Here is a 16,687-nt window from a genome sequence, read left to right on the forward strand (position 1 = left end):
TTTGATATCCTCTCCCAATTTGTGATATTCTTTAGCGTGTAGTTATAATATTGTACTGAAAGCTGATACTTCTTTGGTTGTAAATATGTCTTCATTTGAGAAATACATATAGGTGAGCATTCTCTTTCTAGGTAAATCTTATTTATCCTTGTTTACTTCATATTTTTTATTAGAAATCTCTATTTAGCAATGATTCCAAGCTTTTGCAGTGTTATATAGCTGATTTTCATACTGATGACCCTAAAGCATGCAAGGTCCTGACGTGCCTTCAGAATCATCAAATAAAGATTATTATGTTTACTATATTTCAGTGTTGTGTATTTTATTATAATTCTCTAAAAATGATCATTTATTCATGTATGGCAAAATGACAACTTTTCCACTAGAATATTTTGTTAGCACAATCCATTGTCTGATCATAAATGTTTAACCATGCTGAATAACAAAGAAATTAATCTATTTTCCTTTGTTTTCCTGTTTGCTTATAGCAAAATTATATTTTCCATAATTTTGCAAATATTTCATTGGTAAAGTGGGGCGGAATATGGCACTTGACTATATGGGATTGTTTAGGTGAAACATGACTAAAGCAGAAGTGAATAGGATAAGCTCTAGGGATCCCTTGAAAAAAGCTGTCATAAGAAATGGTTTATTAATGTATGTGTAATGAAGGTATTTTAGTAATAGCATCTAAAAGATGTATAAAAACCTTATACTTCAATACAAAATACGTGATTTCATTGATAGTGAGTGACTCCATCTACTGACAACCTCTTTATGATAATTGAGGGGCACCTCCAAAATGTTTCACCCTGTGGCTAATCTTCAGTGAGCCTCTGTCTAAACTTGACTCACTTATATCTTGGACAATAGTTCAGCATTGCACCAAACTTGAGTCTTTTCCAGCTTGGAGTAAGAACTATCAGGATTTGCATTCTGCTAACTGGCATAGCTTTTGAGAACTCAATGTTATACCTATACCATGAAGACATTAGAGAATGACTTTAGTGAAAGGTACAAAAAGTTTTATTTCATTAACAGGACTATATAGACTAAGTTTCAGAGAATGTGCTAATCTTCACTAATAGAAAGGTTCCTCATCAAGAGCTCCCTAGGGTTTGGTTTAAAAAAATTAAAATGAACAGAAAATAAAATTCTATAGTTTCAGAAAATATAATAGAATTCTAGTTAGCGTCTTAAGCATTTTTTAAAATGGCACATAATGTTTCATTATATCTTGTAAATTGATAAGTGAATTGAATTAAGCCATAGTTATTTAATTTCTAAATGAATCAATTAATTTATTCATTCCACAGGATTTACTTGAGTGGACTTTGGGTACCCCACTCTAGGTACTATATTATAGGGAATATGAGACATATAGACCCTGAACTCAGGATACTTATCCTCGTATACATTACATTGCAACTTTGACAATCTCTAAGTACATAAGAGACAAGTAATGCAGATAATATGTGAAAGGTGTAAGGGCATTTAATGTAAAGAAACAATTATTATGGGAGCAATAATAACATTATAAAGCAATAATAACATTATAAAGAATTTAATATATAATACCTATTAGAATTCTGTCATTTCCATTTGATTTCTTTTTTAAAAAAACTTTTGTGCATCTATTGCTATAATCATGTGGCTTATTTTAGTTTAATGTTTTTTGTGAGGCAGTTGGGGTTAAGTGACTTGCCCAAGGTCACACAGTTAGTAAGTGTCAAGTGTCTGAGCCTGGATTTGAACTCAGGTCCTCCTGACTCCAGGGCCAGTGCTCTATCCACTGCACCACCTAGCTGCCCCTCCATTTGATTTCTATTGGGGCTTCCATTGTAAAAAGAGAAGCCACTCCCTTTTCAAACTGTCTCATTTTTGTTCAATTTTTTTCTAAATTCTGTATTCAGAAATGTTAAGGTTAATGATATTACAGGGTAGATCACATTTCTACTTCCTGTGGTTCTTTTTTCTTTTGGTGGGGCAATGAGGGTTAAGTGACTTGTCCAGGGTCATACAGCTAGTAAGTGTCAAGTGTTTGAGGCCAGATTTGAATTCTAGTTCAGGGCGGGTGCTTTATCCACTGTGCTACTTAGCTGCCCTGGTTTATTTTTTTTTAAATCATAAAAGTATTTGATTATTTTCCAGTTACATATAAAGATAATTTTCAACATTTGTTTTCATAAGATTTTTAGCTCCAAATTTTTCTTCCTCCCTCCGTTCCCTCCCACCTCCCCAAGACAGAAAGCAATCCGATACAGGTTATATATGTACAATTACAGCTATGAATATACTTGTTCCTAAACTGAGCAGTTGTAACTTAGAGGCAGCATGACGTAGTGGCTATGGCTAAGCTTGAAACAAGAAGACCTAAGTTCAAATCCCTCAGATGCTGAGTGGTTCTATAACTATGGGCAAGTCATTTAGCCCCTCTTTTCCTCAGTTTTCTTATGTGTAAAATAGTCCTACATAGCTGCCAAAATGATATTCCTAAAACTCAGTTCTCTCTCACTCTATTTCTCAAGAAGCTTCCATGGCGCCTTGTTGCCTTCAGGATAAAATGTTACCTTCTGTTTAGCAGTTAAAGCCCTTAACAGTCTAGCTCTGGCCTACTTGAGTATCCCTTCTTCTTTCTTGTACACTCCTTTCTCCATATACATCCCTGCCTTGCCCTGCAAAAGATAATCCTTTGCTGGCTTTCATGCAGGTGGTTCATGAGTGCAATGCTTTCCCTCTCTCTGCCTCTTGGGAACCTTAGTTCCCTTCAAGGTTCAGCTCAAGTGCCACTTTTTTGTTGCCTTCACTCATTATCACGGATCCTCATTGTGTATTTTTTCTATAGATATCCCATGTTTACTTATCTTTTAAAATGTCATATCCCCCTAGTAGAATGCCAGCTTTTTGATGGCAGGTAGATGCTATTATTATCTCCATTTTACAGTTGAGGAAACTGAGGCAAACAGAGGTGAAGTGACTTGCCCAAGGTCACATGGAGTCTGAGGCCAAATTTGAACTCAGGTCTTCCTGATTCCATGAAGTGTTAATAGTAGGTGCTTAGTAAAATGCTTGATGATTAATTTGTTGATTAGATTGGACTTCATGCTCCTGACTGATTTATATAATAGATTCCATGAAATACAAAGATGTTTTATAAAAATCTTGATAGATGTTGAGCTTTGTTCTATAGTACATTACTTTATCTTATAAAATAGAAGTAGAAAAAAAGACCTTATGCAGATATTGATGGAATGATTGGAAAATAGATATACAGGCCAATTATTGCATGAACTATTAGCCTGTCTCCAGCTATTTCGGTAAAAAAGATCATCTATGGAAAATTTATGAAAAGGTTACATGTATACTAGTGACAAACATTGACAGAATCAAAGATCCATTAAAGAATACGGTTATATTCACCAAAAAAAAAAAAAAAAGAAAAAAGAAAGAAAAAAAAGGGGCAGCTAGGTGGCACAGTAGATAGAGCACTGGCTCTGGAATCAGGAGTACCTGAGTTTAAATCCAGCCTCAGACACTTAACACTTACTAGCTGTGTGACCCTGGGCAAGTCACTTAACCCCAATTGCCTCACCAGAAAAAAAAAAAGAATACAGTTATTGATGGGAGTTATAGTCTAGAGAACTCTGAACAGTATATTCATTATTTAATTGGTATAGTATAGTTACTGTCAGGTGTTAGCACAGATACACAGATTAGGTGAGTGATTTGTATTTAATAAACTGACATAATCAGGAATCATAACTGACAGCTTGGAAGACCAAGCATATATTGGTCTTAAAACCTTTTTGATCTCTACCTTTTTGTTTGTGCATGCTCAGAGACTTTAACCATACTAAAGGCTAGAGGTAGAAATACTCATAATTAGATTAGAATTACATTATATTGATTTGTGTCCACAGAAAAGTAATTAAGAACATTTCTGGTAAAGAATAAAATATGTATCTATTTATGAAGTGATAGGCTAATTTGACTGAGATTAAAGAAAATGAACTAATATATAGATTCTGAAAATAATCCTTAGAAATATTTTGATAGTGAATTCTGTATGCCCTTGTTTTCTTCAAGTAGCATATTTTTTAAAAATGTGCTTTACTCCCACCTCAGTGATTAGTACAGTGGATATGGGCAATATAAGGAGATGTTTAGATATTTTTTCTGAGTAGTGTGTGTGTAAAACTATGTCTTGTCCTGGAAAGAATTGTATGAATTGATGTATAGAGAAGTGTGCAGAACCAAGAGAACGTTGTGCACGGTGACAGCAATATTGCTCGATAAAGAACTGTGGATAACTTAACTATTCTCAGCAATACAATGATCCAAGAAAATCCCAGAGGACTAATGAGGAAGCATACTATCCACCTCCAAAGAAATAACTGATATTGATTGAACATAGACTGAAGCATGCCATTTTCACTTTCTTTCATTTTTCTTTTATTCAAATTTTCTTGTACAAAATGACTAATATGGCAATATTTTACATAATTGCACATACATAAGCTATATCTGATTGCTTTCAGCTTTGGAGGAGTAGGGGAAGGAGGGAAAGAGGGATAAAATTTGGAACTCAAAATTTTAAATAAAGGAATGTTTAGAAAATAAAATAAAAATACCCCAAAAAGGACCATGCCTTGTTATGGTGGCAGAAAAAAAGGGAGAAGGAGGTGCTAAGAATCACCATTTTTAGCCTGTCTACATATGTTGCCACTCTAAAAGTGAGATTCTTGTCTAATGACTAACATAGACATATGACTGAAGCAACTTAGGCATATATTTTTAATATTCTTGCCATAAATTGAAACCAAAAGACTAAAGGAATTCACTACTAAATAGGAATGATGGCCCACAAGTATTCTTGGAGAGGTAAATATATAAGTTGATGGAGTTGATTCTGTCATAATCTTGAGACACTTGATTATATTGCAGTGTTCGTTAGGAAGACTTGCAAAAAGACAAGCATGAAGATAATTACCATTTATGTAATAATGTCTGCTTTAAGGCGTTGAAGAAGTAGAGAAATTCTACAAAAAAAAATACACAAGATGTTTTAAATAAACATTTTCCAAAAGTGAGTTTAGGTTAGGATGATGAAAAATATGCAGGAAAATATGTTTTAGGATTAAGAAATGAAAGTAGCTAACAATTTATAGATTACATAGAAGCCTTAAACCTATGTAGCAGGGATTCTTAACAATTTTTGTATCATGGACCCCTTTGAAAATCTGTTATGGATCCCTTTTCAGAATGATATTTTTAAATGCATAAAATAAAATACATAAAATTACAAAGAAAATAATTATATTGAAATGATGACTGAATTTTTTTAAAAGTTCATGAACCCTAGGTTAAAAACCTCTGCATGTATATCATGAAAATGCCTTCAAGAAGAGATTTGGGAAATGCTAAATGTCTTGAGCACTGAATAGCATTATTAAAAGATTAAATGATTGTATTCTAACAGAGAAATTTCTGTTGTTTTAAATTAAATTTATTTATTTTTGTTACATTTTAAACTCCAAACTGTGTCCCTTTCTCCTTCCCCACTCTGCACTAGAGAAGGCTACTATTTCACGCACAAACACATACACACAGATATCTCTATCTCTATCTCTATCTCTGTTTATAGATACAGATACAGATATAGATATAAAACCATATTATGTGTACTTTTATTTAGCATTTCTTTCTCTGGAAGTGAATAGCATCTTCCTTTACAACCTTTGTAGTTGGAGTATTTATAATACTCCAAATAATTTAGTTGTTCACAGTTATTCTTTGAACAATAATGTTATTACTGTATACAATGTTGTCTTGGTTCTACTCATTTCACTCTTCATTATTTAATGAAAATCTTTCCATGTTTTTCTAAAATCAACCAGCTCATCATTTCTTATAGCAGAACAATATTCTGTCACAATTGTGTATCACAGTTTAGCCATTTCCAAATTGATGGTCATCATCTCAGTTTTCAGTACTTTGCCACCACAAAGAAAGCCGCTACAAATATTTTAGAACATGTAGATTCTTTTCCTGTTCCCCTGATCACCTTGAGAAACAGACCTAGTAGTGGTATTGTTGAGTCAAAGGGCATAGGTGTTGTTGGGTCAAAGATTAATAAATCTTTGGGCATAATTCTAGATTACAGTATATTATTGTCCCAGTTTTTCCATATCCCCTCTAACATATGTCATTTTCCTCTTCTATTGTATTTTTAGCCAATCTGATAGGTGAGATGATGTCTCAAAGTTGTTTTAATTTGCATTTCTCTAATAATAACTTACTGTATTTTTATATGACTATATATAGCTTTAATTTCATCTGAAAACTGCCTTTGACCATTTGTCAATTGGAGAATGACTCATATCCTTATAAATTTGACTCAGTTCTCTATATATTTGAGAAATGAGACCTTTCCTCTGTGCTGTCTATAAATGTTTTCTCCAGTTTTTTGCTTTCTTTCTAATCTTGGCTACATTGGTTTAATTTGTACAAAACCTTTTAAATTTAATGTAACCAAAATTATTCACTTTACCACAATGCTATCTCTTGTTTATTCATAATTCTTCTCTTATATGTAAGTCTGATAGGTAATATGTTCCATGTTCTAATTTTTGTGTATCTATTTTTATATCTAGGTCATGTATCCATTTTGACCTTATCTTCATATATGGTGTAAGATATTGGTCTATACCCAATTTCTGCCTGACTGCTCTCCAGTTTTCCCAACATGTTTTTTTTAACCAAATAGTGAGTTCTTATCCTAAAAGCTTAAATCTTTACATTTATCAAACACAAGATTACTGTAATCATTTACTACTGTGTATTGTATGTTTACTCTATTCCACTGATCTAGCTTGCTGTTTCTTAGCCAGTACCAGATAATTTTGATAATTACTGCCTTATAGTTTAAGATTTTATAGTTTTAAGATCTGGTACTGGTAAACCTCCTTCTCTTAAATTTTTTTTTCATTAGTTCCTTTTATATTCTTGACCTTTTGTTTTTCCAGATGAATTTTGTTATTATTTTTTCTAGCTCAATAAAATAACTTTTTGTAAATTTATTTGGGATGGCACTGACTAAGTAGATTTGTTTAAGTAGAATTGTCATTTTTATTATATTTGTTCTGCCCACCCATGAATTAATATTTCCCTAATTATTTAAATCTGACTTTATTTGTAAAAAAGTGTTTTATAATTATGTTCATGTAGTTCCTGGGTTTGTCTTGGCAGGTGTTTTGAATGGGGTATTTCTTACTATCTCTTCATGCAGAGTTTTGTTGGTGATATATAGAAATGTAGGTATATTTTATATCCTGCAACTTTGCTAAAAATTGTTTCAGCTAACTTTTTTTTTTTTTTGTGAGGCAGTTGGGGTTAAGTGACTTGCCCAGGGTCACACAGCTAGTAAGTGATAAGTGTCTGAGGCCAGATTTGAACTCAGGTACTCCTGACTCCAGGGCTGGTGCTCTATCCCCTGCACCACCTAGCTGCCCCTCAGCTAACTTTTTAATTGAATCTCTAGGATTTTCCAAATATATCATTAGATTGTCTACTCTTAAAGAGATAAATTTATTATATCACTGCCCATTCTGATTCCTTCAGTTTCTTTTTCTACTCTTACTGGTATTGCTAGCATTTCTAATACAATATTGAATAATACTGCTGATAATGGGCATCCTTGTTTCACTCCTGATGTTACTGGAAAGGCTTCTAGTTTATGCCCATCACAAATAATGCTTGTTTATGGTTTTAGGTAGATGCTTCAAATCATTTTAAGGGAAAATTCATTTATACCTATGCTTCCAAATGTTTTTAATAGGAATGAATGTTGTATTTTGTCAAAATCTTTTTCTGCTTCTAATGATATAATCATTTGGTTTTGTTACTTATTATTGATATAATTAATTATGTTAATAGTTTTCCTTACTTTAAACAACCTTGCATTCCTGCTATGAATCCCATTTGGTCACAATGTGTAATTTTTGTGATATGTTGTTGTAGTCTCCTAACTAGTATTTTATTTAGGATTTTTGCACCTAGCATAGGACTTTGGGCATAGTTGGTGCTTAATAAAAGTTTTCTTTGTCTAAAGGAAATAAGATTAAGTGATGGAGACAATGAGATCAGAATGAGAAGAAGAGGGCTTAAGTTGTAGCAGGAAAGACGAAGACAATCAGGATTATAATTAAATGAAATGGAGTAAGACAAAAATCTTTTTTTTAAGCTGCAAGAATACAATAAAATAAGCACATTAAATACTATGTACAAAGAACTGTGCAGTCACTTTACAATTTTATGCTTTGTTTTGATATTAATAATCAGAAAACCATTGAACAAAGCTCTTTGTAGCTGCATCTTTCAAGAAATTTTATATTTTAATACTACACAAAATACTGTGTTAGAGGAAAACCTATTAAGGTAACATTTTACTCTAATGAATTAAATGCTCTTTTTATAGCAAACAAACAATATATCCAATAATAGCTTTTATTCTCTGAAGCTTTCAGTCAATTATGTTATTGAAAATATATAGCCTGATGTTCAGTATTTTTTATGAAAACCTGTTTCCTTCCCATACTTTCATTAGGTATGTCCTCAATAAGCGTATAGACTGTTCTACAGAAGATTATATAGAAATGGTTGACTAGGCATAACAAGTTTGTATTTGTTATTTATTTTTACTTTTTGGTAATAATATCTGTGATTTCTTTCAAAACTGTAGCATATTCCCCCTGTCCCCTTTCAGATATCCTGAAAATCAGTCTCTCGGTATTTTTGAAATTAAGATACTTCTGGCACAGACATCCTATGTGTTTATTTGGATTAATCCAGTTACTTTCCCCATCTTTGTTACCTTTATTTCCATTTCTACATGCCATATTTTCTCATTTTTATCTTTTCTGAGTTCCTGAAATTATGCAGGAGTCATTTCTGGATCAACAGTTTCAGTATAGTCAGACCACTGACTTGCTAGATCAAATATCAAAATGCGTAACAAAGCAGAAGAAATTAACAAAAATGAAACAGTCTCTGCCCTCAAGGAGCTTACATAGGTGGACAGGGGAAACACAACATACACATAAGTAAATACAAAGTATGGACAAAGAAATAAAGAATAATTTGAGGAAGGAGAGAATTCCATTACCTGGCCAAATCACTTACCTTCTGTGGCCTCATTTTTCTCTGTATCTAGACAGCCCTAAACGATGAGGCACTTCCCCTTTCCCCACTCAGACCAGACTCCATCTTATCTAACCATCCACCCCAGGGCCTAGCCAGCATGGGCATCTTGCCACATGCTCTGCTGCCATGAATGTACTCTTCCCTCCCTCTGTCCCTCCTTCCCCATCGTACTCTTCACCTTTTTCACAGAAAAATGATTAAAGGATATAACCATCTTCTACTTGCTGCCTTCTCTTACAATCTCTGCAACTGTGTAGGCCAAAGCTCCCTTCCCTGGTCATAAAACTCCATATTTATTGTATCTCCCTAGGGAAACATCAAATTCTTGACAGGGACAAAAGTCTCAATTTTACTTATATCCCAGGAACTAGCACAGTTCCTGACACATAGTAAGCACTTAATAATGCCTTTTAATTGGGTAGTGGATATCAGGAGGTGTTGATCTAAGCTAGATAGGGTAAATGGATGATTAATCAGATGTGTACAGAGTGGTTTAATGAGTTTATTTTAAATGTCATGAATTCCCAAAGAATCAGAAAGATCCACATATAGATATAAAATTTGGGAATCAGCCATGTCATGGAGGAAGAGGAAGAAGAGGAGAGAGGGAGGAAAGTGGGGGAGGAAGGGGGGAGAGGGGCACATTAGCAATTTGTTCAAGAGCTCCAAAGCAAACAGAAGCTGGCCCTTACTGTTGAGGGTCTCAAAGCAACATCCAATAAATATCTGCTATGGACCTCTTCTTAACTTTTCTCTCTTCTTCCTACTAAGATATTCCACATCTTTTTTGACCCCAGGACCTTTTGTTTAAGTTTTTGAGCCTTTTGAATGTAGACAAAAGAGAAAACTGAGGACCCCAAAGGCTATTGTTCAGAGGAGCCCAGGAGTTTTGAAAGGTCCTCTGGTGTGGTACATGTGAATTGCCAGAGGAAATAAAAGTTTCAGTGTTGGAAGAAAATGGGAAAACTCCCATTTGCCCCTACTATGAAGTGCCATAAGAGCAAGTACTGTAGTCTTCCTTGTTTTCTTCACAGCACCTAGTTTAGACCCTTGTATATAGTAGGCACTCAATAAATGTTGTCAGCCAAGTAAATGATCTTGGCTATTGTTGGTTGTCCGTACAGCAGGCTTCATAGAACTGGAAGGAACTTTAGAGATCATTGTGTCCTACTTCTTTATTTTTCTAATGAGGAATCTTTTAAGTAGAGAGAGGTTGTTAGTTGATTAAGTACAGAGTATAACTGAAGTCATACAGCTGATTAAAAGCAAATTAAAACCTAGGCCTCCTAGGTTTTAATCCAGTATTTTAAAAAATCTATATTAATTTGCTGTTACTGTAATTTTGGTGACTTTAGATTATTTAACTATACTTTCAAGGTAGTTTTTCTACTCTGTTTTCATGCAAACCTTTGTTTTTCTAGGCTGATTGTTAGCATAAAAGATATTTCATTAAAACTAGCCTGAATTCTATTATTATTTATAGATTTCAAATTTTTTTTAATTGTTTTCTTCATAGATTTTCATAAGGAATTCATTTTATTATAATTTAAGGATTTCTACCAGAATTGTTTGTTTGACTACAAAAGTTTTTTTTTCAATGATGTGAATTATTACTATTTTAAGCGTTTGTCTCTAAAAGCATTTCAAAGGAAATTGTGTTTGTATTAGCAAGTTTCAGTCTGTTTGAAAGGCAACAGAATTATCCAATAAATAAGATACAAGTTTCTACATTTTCCCATATTTATGTTCCTTGAATTTTATTACTTGAGAATAATCTTTTTTTTTAAGGATCTCTTTTTCATTTATTTATTTGTTTGTTTATTTGTTTGTTTGTTTGTTTATTTTTGTTGAGGCAATTGGGGTTAAGTGACTTGCCCAGGGTCACACAGCTAGTAAGTGTCAAGTGTCTGAGGATGAATTTGAGCTCAGATCCTACTGACTCCAGGGCTCTATCCACTACTCCACCTAGCTGCCCCAGGGAATAATTATTCTTAATGTGATATTTAATATGTATTTTAAGCTTTTTCCATTTATAATTGTATCTATTGATAAAAAATCAATGATTTTGATCTTTATTCAGCCAAAAGGCTCCTGCTGAGTTTTCTCTCTCACCACTTTTGAATTATGATGGGGGGAATGTGTGCTCTGGAGGAGTTAATGCATATTATAGTACCATATTTCTAATCAAAACTAGAGTGTAAGTTCCAGGACAGGGTTTTTTGGCTTTTATTTCTTTCATATACCCCATACCACCAAGCACATAATATTGGGTTTACACAATAGGTGATTGGTAAATGAATTTTTGGATGAATGAGTAAAATATCATCTTTAATGTTAATCTGGTTACAAGACATCTTATGTAGATCTAAGCCCTTAACTGTGCTTCCTTATCAACCTTCATAATTAACAAAACATTGATTTAATGATAATTTAAGCACATACCTCAACAGACACTAAACTTTTAAATGTCTCTAATTTCCTCTTTGATTTTCAGTGGTTTTTTAAAAAATGGATCTCTCAAGTGGCAGGTCAGCAATGGGAGGGAGGGAAGAGAATGGAACTGCCACCATTTTTTAAAAAAGGTTGCCTAATTAATGTATTGTGTTTGTGTGTGTGTGTGTGTGTGTGTGTGTGTGTGTGTGTTTTGTTTTTGTGGGGCAATGAGGGTTTAGTGACTTGCCCAGGGTCACATAGCTAGCAAGTGTCAAGTGTCTGAGGTCAGATTTGAACTCAGGTCCTCCTGAATCCAGGCCTGGTGCTTTATCCACTGAGCCACCTAGCTTCCCCCCAATCAATGTATTCTGATTTTAGTGTTTATAATTCATAAATACTATTATTTCAAAGTGAGAAAATGATATTCTGTATTATTTTCCAATAACTATTAAAATTCCAAAACTTAGACTCTTCAGAAAATGAACCCAAATATTAAGATATCTATAATAGTCTGTTATTGGAATTATGGTTTTTAAGGCCTTGATAATTCAGTTTGTATTTGATAAGGACTAAGCTAACCATAGTGAATCATAGCTCCCATGGATGAGGAACTATAGCTACTGAAATCTATCGTGAGACTTGACATTAGGATTTAATTTGCCTTTTTGAGGTATCATTGTGACTACAATTTTTTACACCATGAATTACATTCACTAAGTCCTTGGGGTCTGAGATTTGGTTTTCATTTCAAACCCAAAGCAATTTCACTGTTATGTACCAATCTTATTATTTCAAAAAGCTGACTGTTCTTGATTGACATAAAAGCTATTTCATTAGATTAAGTTCGTATTTCTGTAAGACATCTATGGTATTTATTATTCAAAATAATCTCTTAAGTTTGAAGGATCTGAAGGACCATTTGTGCTGACCGAAAATGCCATTAGACTTGAATTTAGCCACTTCTGTGTTTGTTACTTATTAGCATTTTCCTTTTTTTGAATATGGATTTATTCTATTTGCTTGGGACAATAAATTGAATGAATTGGTTTGACAAAATAGCCTATTTCATGTTTGTGGAATAGAAATGGAGATACCAGCTACACTTTTATGTAAAAGGAACAATTCAATTCTCAATGTAGGCATCAAGGCATGCACTTAAGCAATAGAGGAATTTACTTTTCAGTGTCTTCTGAGTTCCATGAGGAGGCACACTTATTTGTCCAGAGAAAGTGGATCTCACATATGTTTATCCAGAGTTTGTGGCTCTGTGGAGGAGAACACTCATTTGGAGCTGTTCTTTTAACTGGTAAGTATCAAACTTTTATTTTCATTATTTTTCAGAGAATGTTAGAATAGAAATCAGTTGCTTTTTAGTGGTGATACAATCTCTTAGTCTGTGCTGGTTTCTTAACAGTGGACAGCCCCAGATGTTGAAGTCAGCACAGCAAGAGACAAATCCAAATCCAGATAACTCTTGAGGATTTTTCGAAAATTAAAGCAAATTAGGTGGGGGAGTGTTTCCTCAGGCGAATCAAGACTAAGATACCCAGTATGAAGATATGAAGTTGGAAAGCTTCAGATTTTCTTCCTTTACATAAAGTTTGCATAAGTATGAAACCCAAGGATTTTTTCATTACCTTCTAACGGGAACAGATTTACATCTCTTGGAAGTTACAACAGCAACTACACATTGTAGGCATTACTCCTCATTTTAGGACTGCATTTTAAAAGTCCTTTCTGTTTTTAAGAAAATTAAAGTTCTGTCTTCTGAGATCTCTAAGTGATGCATTTATATACTGGCCATATCTAATTCAACTGGTCCATCACTGTCAGCACCAAAGTAATGCTTGCTGTTAAAACAGTGAAGAGTACTTTTGGTCAGATGCTAGTTACAGCTTTTGCTTTAAATCATGCACCTATTCCCTCTGAGTGTTCCTTTTGGCCTAGATCTTCTAAAGGGCTTTAATAACTACCCAGTGAAATATTGCTTTTTGTTTTTCTTTTTTTTTTAAACCAAATACATAAGTGCTTGGCCAAAGAGTTTTTGTTTTTGTTTGGTTGGGTTTGGTTGGTTGGTTTTTTAATGGTAGCTTGCCTGGTTTTCTGGGTATATAGTATACAAAGGTTTTTGAAAATGGTTCCCAAATCTATCTTTCTTTTTAGAGGGTACTGGTAGATCTCAAAACACTACCATGTGGGGTGATCTGGAAAACTAGATCTGATTTTATTGCTCTCATATTAATCTAAAGTGAAATCTGTTTCTTGGGTAATTTAGTTATTATAGCTATAAAGAAGAAAACCAATCATAAACAGTTTGGTTAATCATTTGGAATTGTTTTTTTTAAATGTGGCAAATGATAGAAGGTAAAATATAGGTTGACTATGTTATACCACAGGCTCAGGATAGTTTCCTGGGAAAGTTGGGGGTAGAACATATAACCAAAGGTGCAGATTCAAAAAAACAAGAACAAAAATACCTCAGTTTTAATTAATATTACTTAGGTTATTTTCAGGCACAATTTAAGTACTGACTGTAGGAAAGTCTGATATTTCCCCTTAAAATGAGGGGTTATCTTTACAATAACATTTAAAAAAATAAATCCACAAATATTTGTTGTCTAACTATACCAAACATTTTGATAGGCACTATAAGATTCACATAACAGAACTTTCAAATCACTCTTGGTTTCTGTGTTTATAAAGTTGTATAACAAATGTTCTATGAGAAATACAGTAACATTGGCCCCACATTGACAAGATTCTGTGTTAAACCATCTGAATGGGAAGTGAGTAATTACATGAATTCTGAAGGAACAAGAGATAGTAGTTTCCTGGTGGGGTAGTGGGGTTATGGTAAGAGAAGTGAGCACATATTTCTATCATTTTCAAGAAGCATGATCTAGGGTATAGAGTGTAAGTTGTATAGTTAGGGAGACTTGGGTTCAAATTCTGCCTCCCATATAGCTAATAGCTGTAGCACCATGGGTAAGTCCCTTAAACTCTGTACCTCAGTTTTCTCATCTGTAAATTGAAGAGACTGGCTCCAATCAACAGCCTCTAAGGTCCCTTCTACTTCTGAATCTATGATTTTATGGTTATACATATTTATTTCCTCAATCTGCTCCCCCCTTTCAGTTCTTTGGCTTTGCTCAGAAATCTTTATAAAGGCTATAGTTTCAAGGTACAACTTCAAGATATTTGTGGAAAGTATGGATAAAAGGCTAGGAACAGATGATAAATAGTTTTAAGTGAAAGAGTGAGTTAAGATACAGTCATATTGCCAAAACACTTTGTCTTTCTGAACATAATCTTGATGAGTATATTATAAAAGTACCATCTAAAATGTCCAAACTCTTCTGTAGACAGAATTTTTTTAAAGTGAAATTCATTTGGTTACTATGACTAAATATACATAGTAAAATTTAAAGGTTTTTTCTGCAACTCTGGTTTTCCACATGCTCTCCAAAGTCATGGAGAGGGGCTACAACAAGAAGCCAAAATACTGAAGTCACTTGGTTTCCTTATTGGCAAAAATAATGGGTCTGTACCACAATGACCTCTAAAATCCATTATAGCTCTAAGTTCTTTATTCAAAATTCTATCTAGGTAGAGCCAGTGTTACTGCACCTCTCATATTACCTTTTCTATACTACTAAATAAAGTGTGTCCATTATTTTTATGCTAATTATCTATGAAGAAATTTTTATTTTAACATGTGGAAATAAATGTAATGATGATTTTTACTTTTGAGCATTCATTTACTCCTTAAACATGTCTAATGAAATTGGTCATTTAGTTTAAATAACTAATTCTTGCAACTTTTGTGTTCTTTCTTGTACCTTTCTTATTTATGCCTCTGCCAACTGATTATAAGGAAAATAGAAACCCTTTCCCAGTGTTTTAGTATCTTGCATTTTTATTTCACAAGTATAAAACTTTCTTTTTTGTAATGTAGAAAATAGGTGAAATGTACATTGGCTGGTGAGTCATGCCTTTTTTTGTGTTAAATTGGATGACAGCTTCTCCTGTATATAGATGAAAAACTAACTATATTACATGAAATAACACCCACACTCTTTAATGTGCTTAAACATTTATGTTTCATTTGCATTTTTCAAGATATCACTTTAATTTCTATACAATATCGTAATCCCTCAATCCCTCTTATTTTAAAAGGCTTGTTGGATCAAATTAATATTATTTAGTTAGAAAATAATTTTCTTAAAGAAAGTAATGAAAAAACATGTCTGATTCCTACGATACTGAATTTGTATTTTAAACTATTTCTGATCTGTACTGGGAATAAATAGCATCCTTACTCTTTATGGTTATACAGGAAGTCCTGCATGTTGCAGGGGTGGAAATGCAATTAACTGCTGCAGCTTCATTTTTGACCATTCTACAAGAGGAATCAGTGCCGATTCAAACTTATTCCCACTCGTTCCTACACATCATTCTACAGCATGTGGAGCACAGGGATGCAGGTCAGGTGATTATTTCTGTGAATGTTTGTTGTTGTTTGTATACAGGCTTTACAAGATAATTTGAAGCCGAAATGCTGATTTATAGTAATTAGGTGATATAATTCTGCCAAATGGTAGTATAATTTAAAGTAGTATGACTTTCCTCAAATATAGCAGATAAACATCTAATATCTTTACAAATTGAAAATCTATTACCTCATAAGTTAATTTCATGAATTTTCTTCTTCAAAAAACAAAACTAGTTTTATTTATATTTTGTAACAAATACAGATAATTTTATTTGAAGACAAAAATGATGAAACAGTGCCAGAATTTTTTGTTTGAGACTAGCAATATTTTTTCAAATACTGATTGGGACAAAAAGGAGGAAAGACACTGACACATATTTTTCTAATTTTTATCATTAAAATTATTGTAATTATTAATATAACGAGTTGAAGCAAATATTATGAATATGATAGCTGAAGTAACTTGATATATGTATGTTTAACAGGTGTCAGTAATGCTTGGCTGGAAACTCTTCTATCAGTAATAGAATCGCTGCCAAAAGAAACCTTAAGACATGAGGT

General features: G+C 33.2%; 1 protein-coding gene across 5 annotated transcripts in view; it reads left to right on the plus strand.

The window, feature by feature from the left end:
- PPP4R4 (protein phosphatase 4 regulatory subunit 4) overlaps positions 1 to 16,687 on the plus strand; it is a 106,277-nt gene that overhangs the window by 29,693 nt on the left and 59,897 nt on the right. For 4 of the 5 annotated variants that reach the window (XM_043983572.1, XM_043983574.1, XM_043983573.1 and 1 more), the window contains 2 exons: positions 15,971 to 16,118; positions 16,612 to 16,685. In XM_043983572.1, coding sequence (XP_043839507.1) covers positions 15,971 to 16,118; positions 16,612 to 16,685 — 222 coding nt within the window. Of the gene's footprint in view, positions 1 to 12,817; positions 12,941 to 15,970; positions 16,119 to 16,611; positions 16,686 to 16,687 lie in introns of those variants that run through there. The other variant, XM_043983575.1, reaches the window with a different exon arrangement.

Source organism: Dromiciops gliroides, chromosome 2 (genome assembly GCF_019393635.1).
Source record: "Dromiciops gliroides isolate mDroGli1 chromosome 2, mDroGli1.pri, whole genome shotgun sequence".
In the NCBI taxonomy this organism is placed as follows: Eukaryota; Metazoa; Chordata; class Mammalia; order Microbiotheria; family Microbiotheriidae; genus Dromiciops; species Dromiciops gliroides.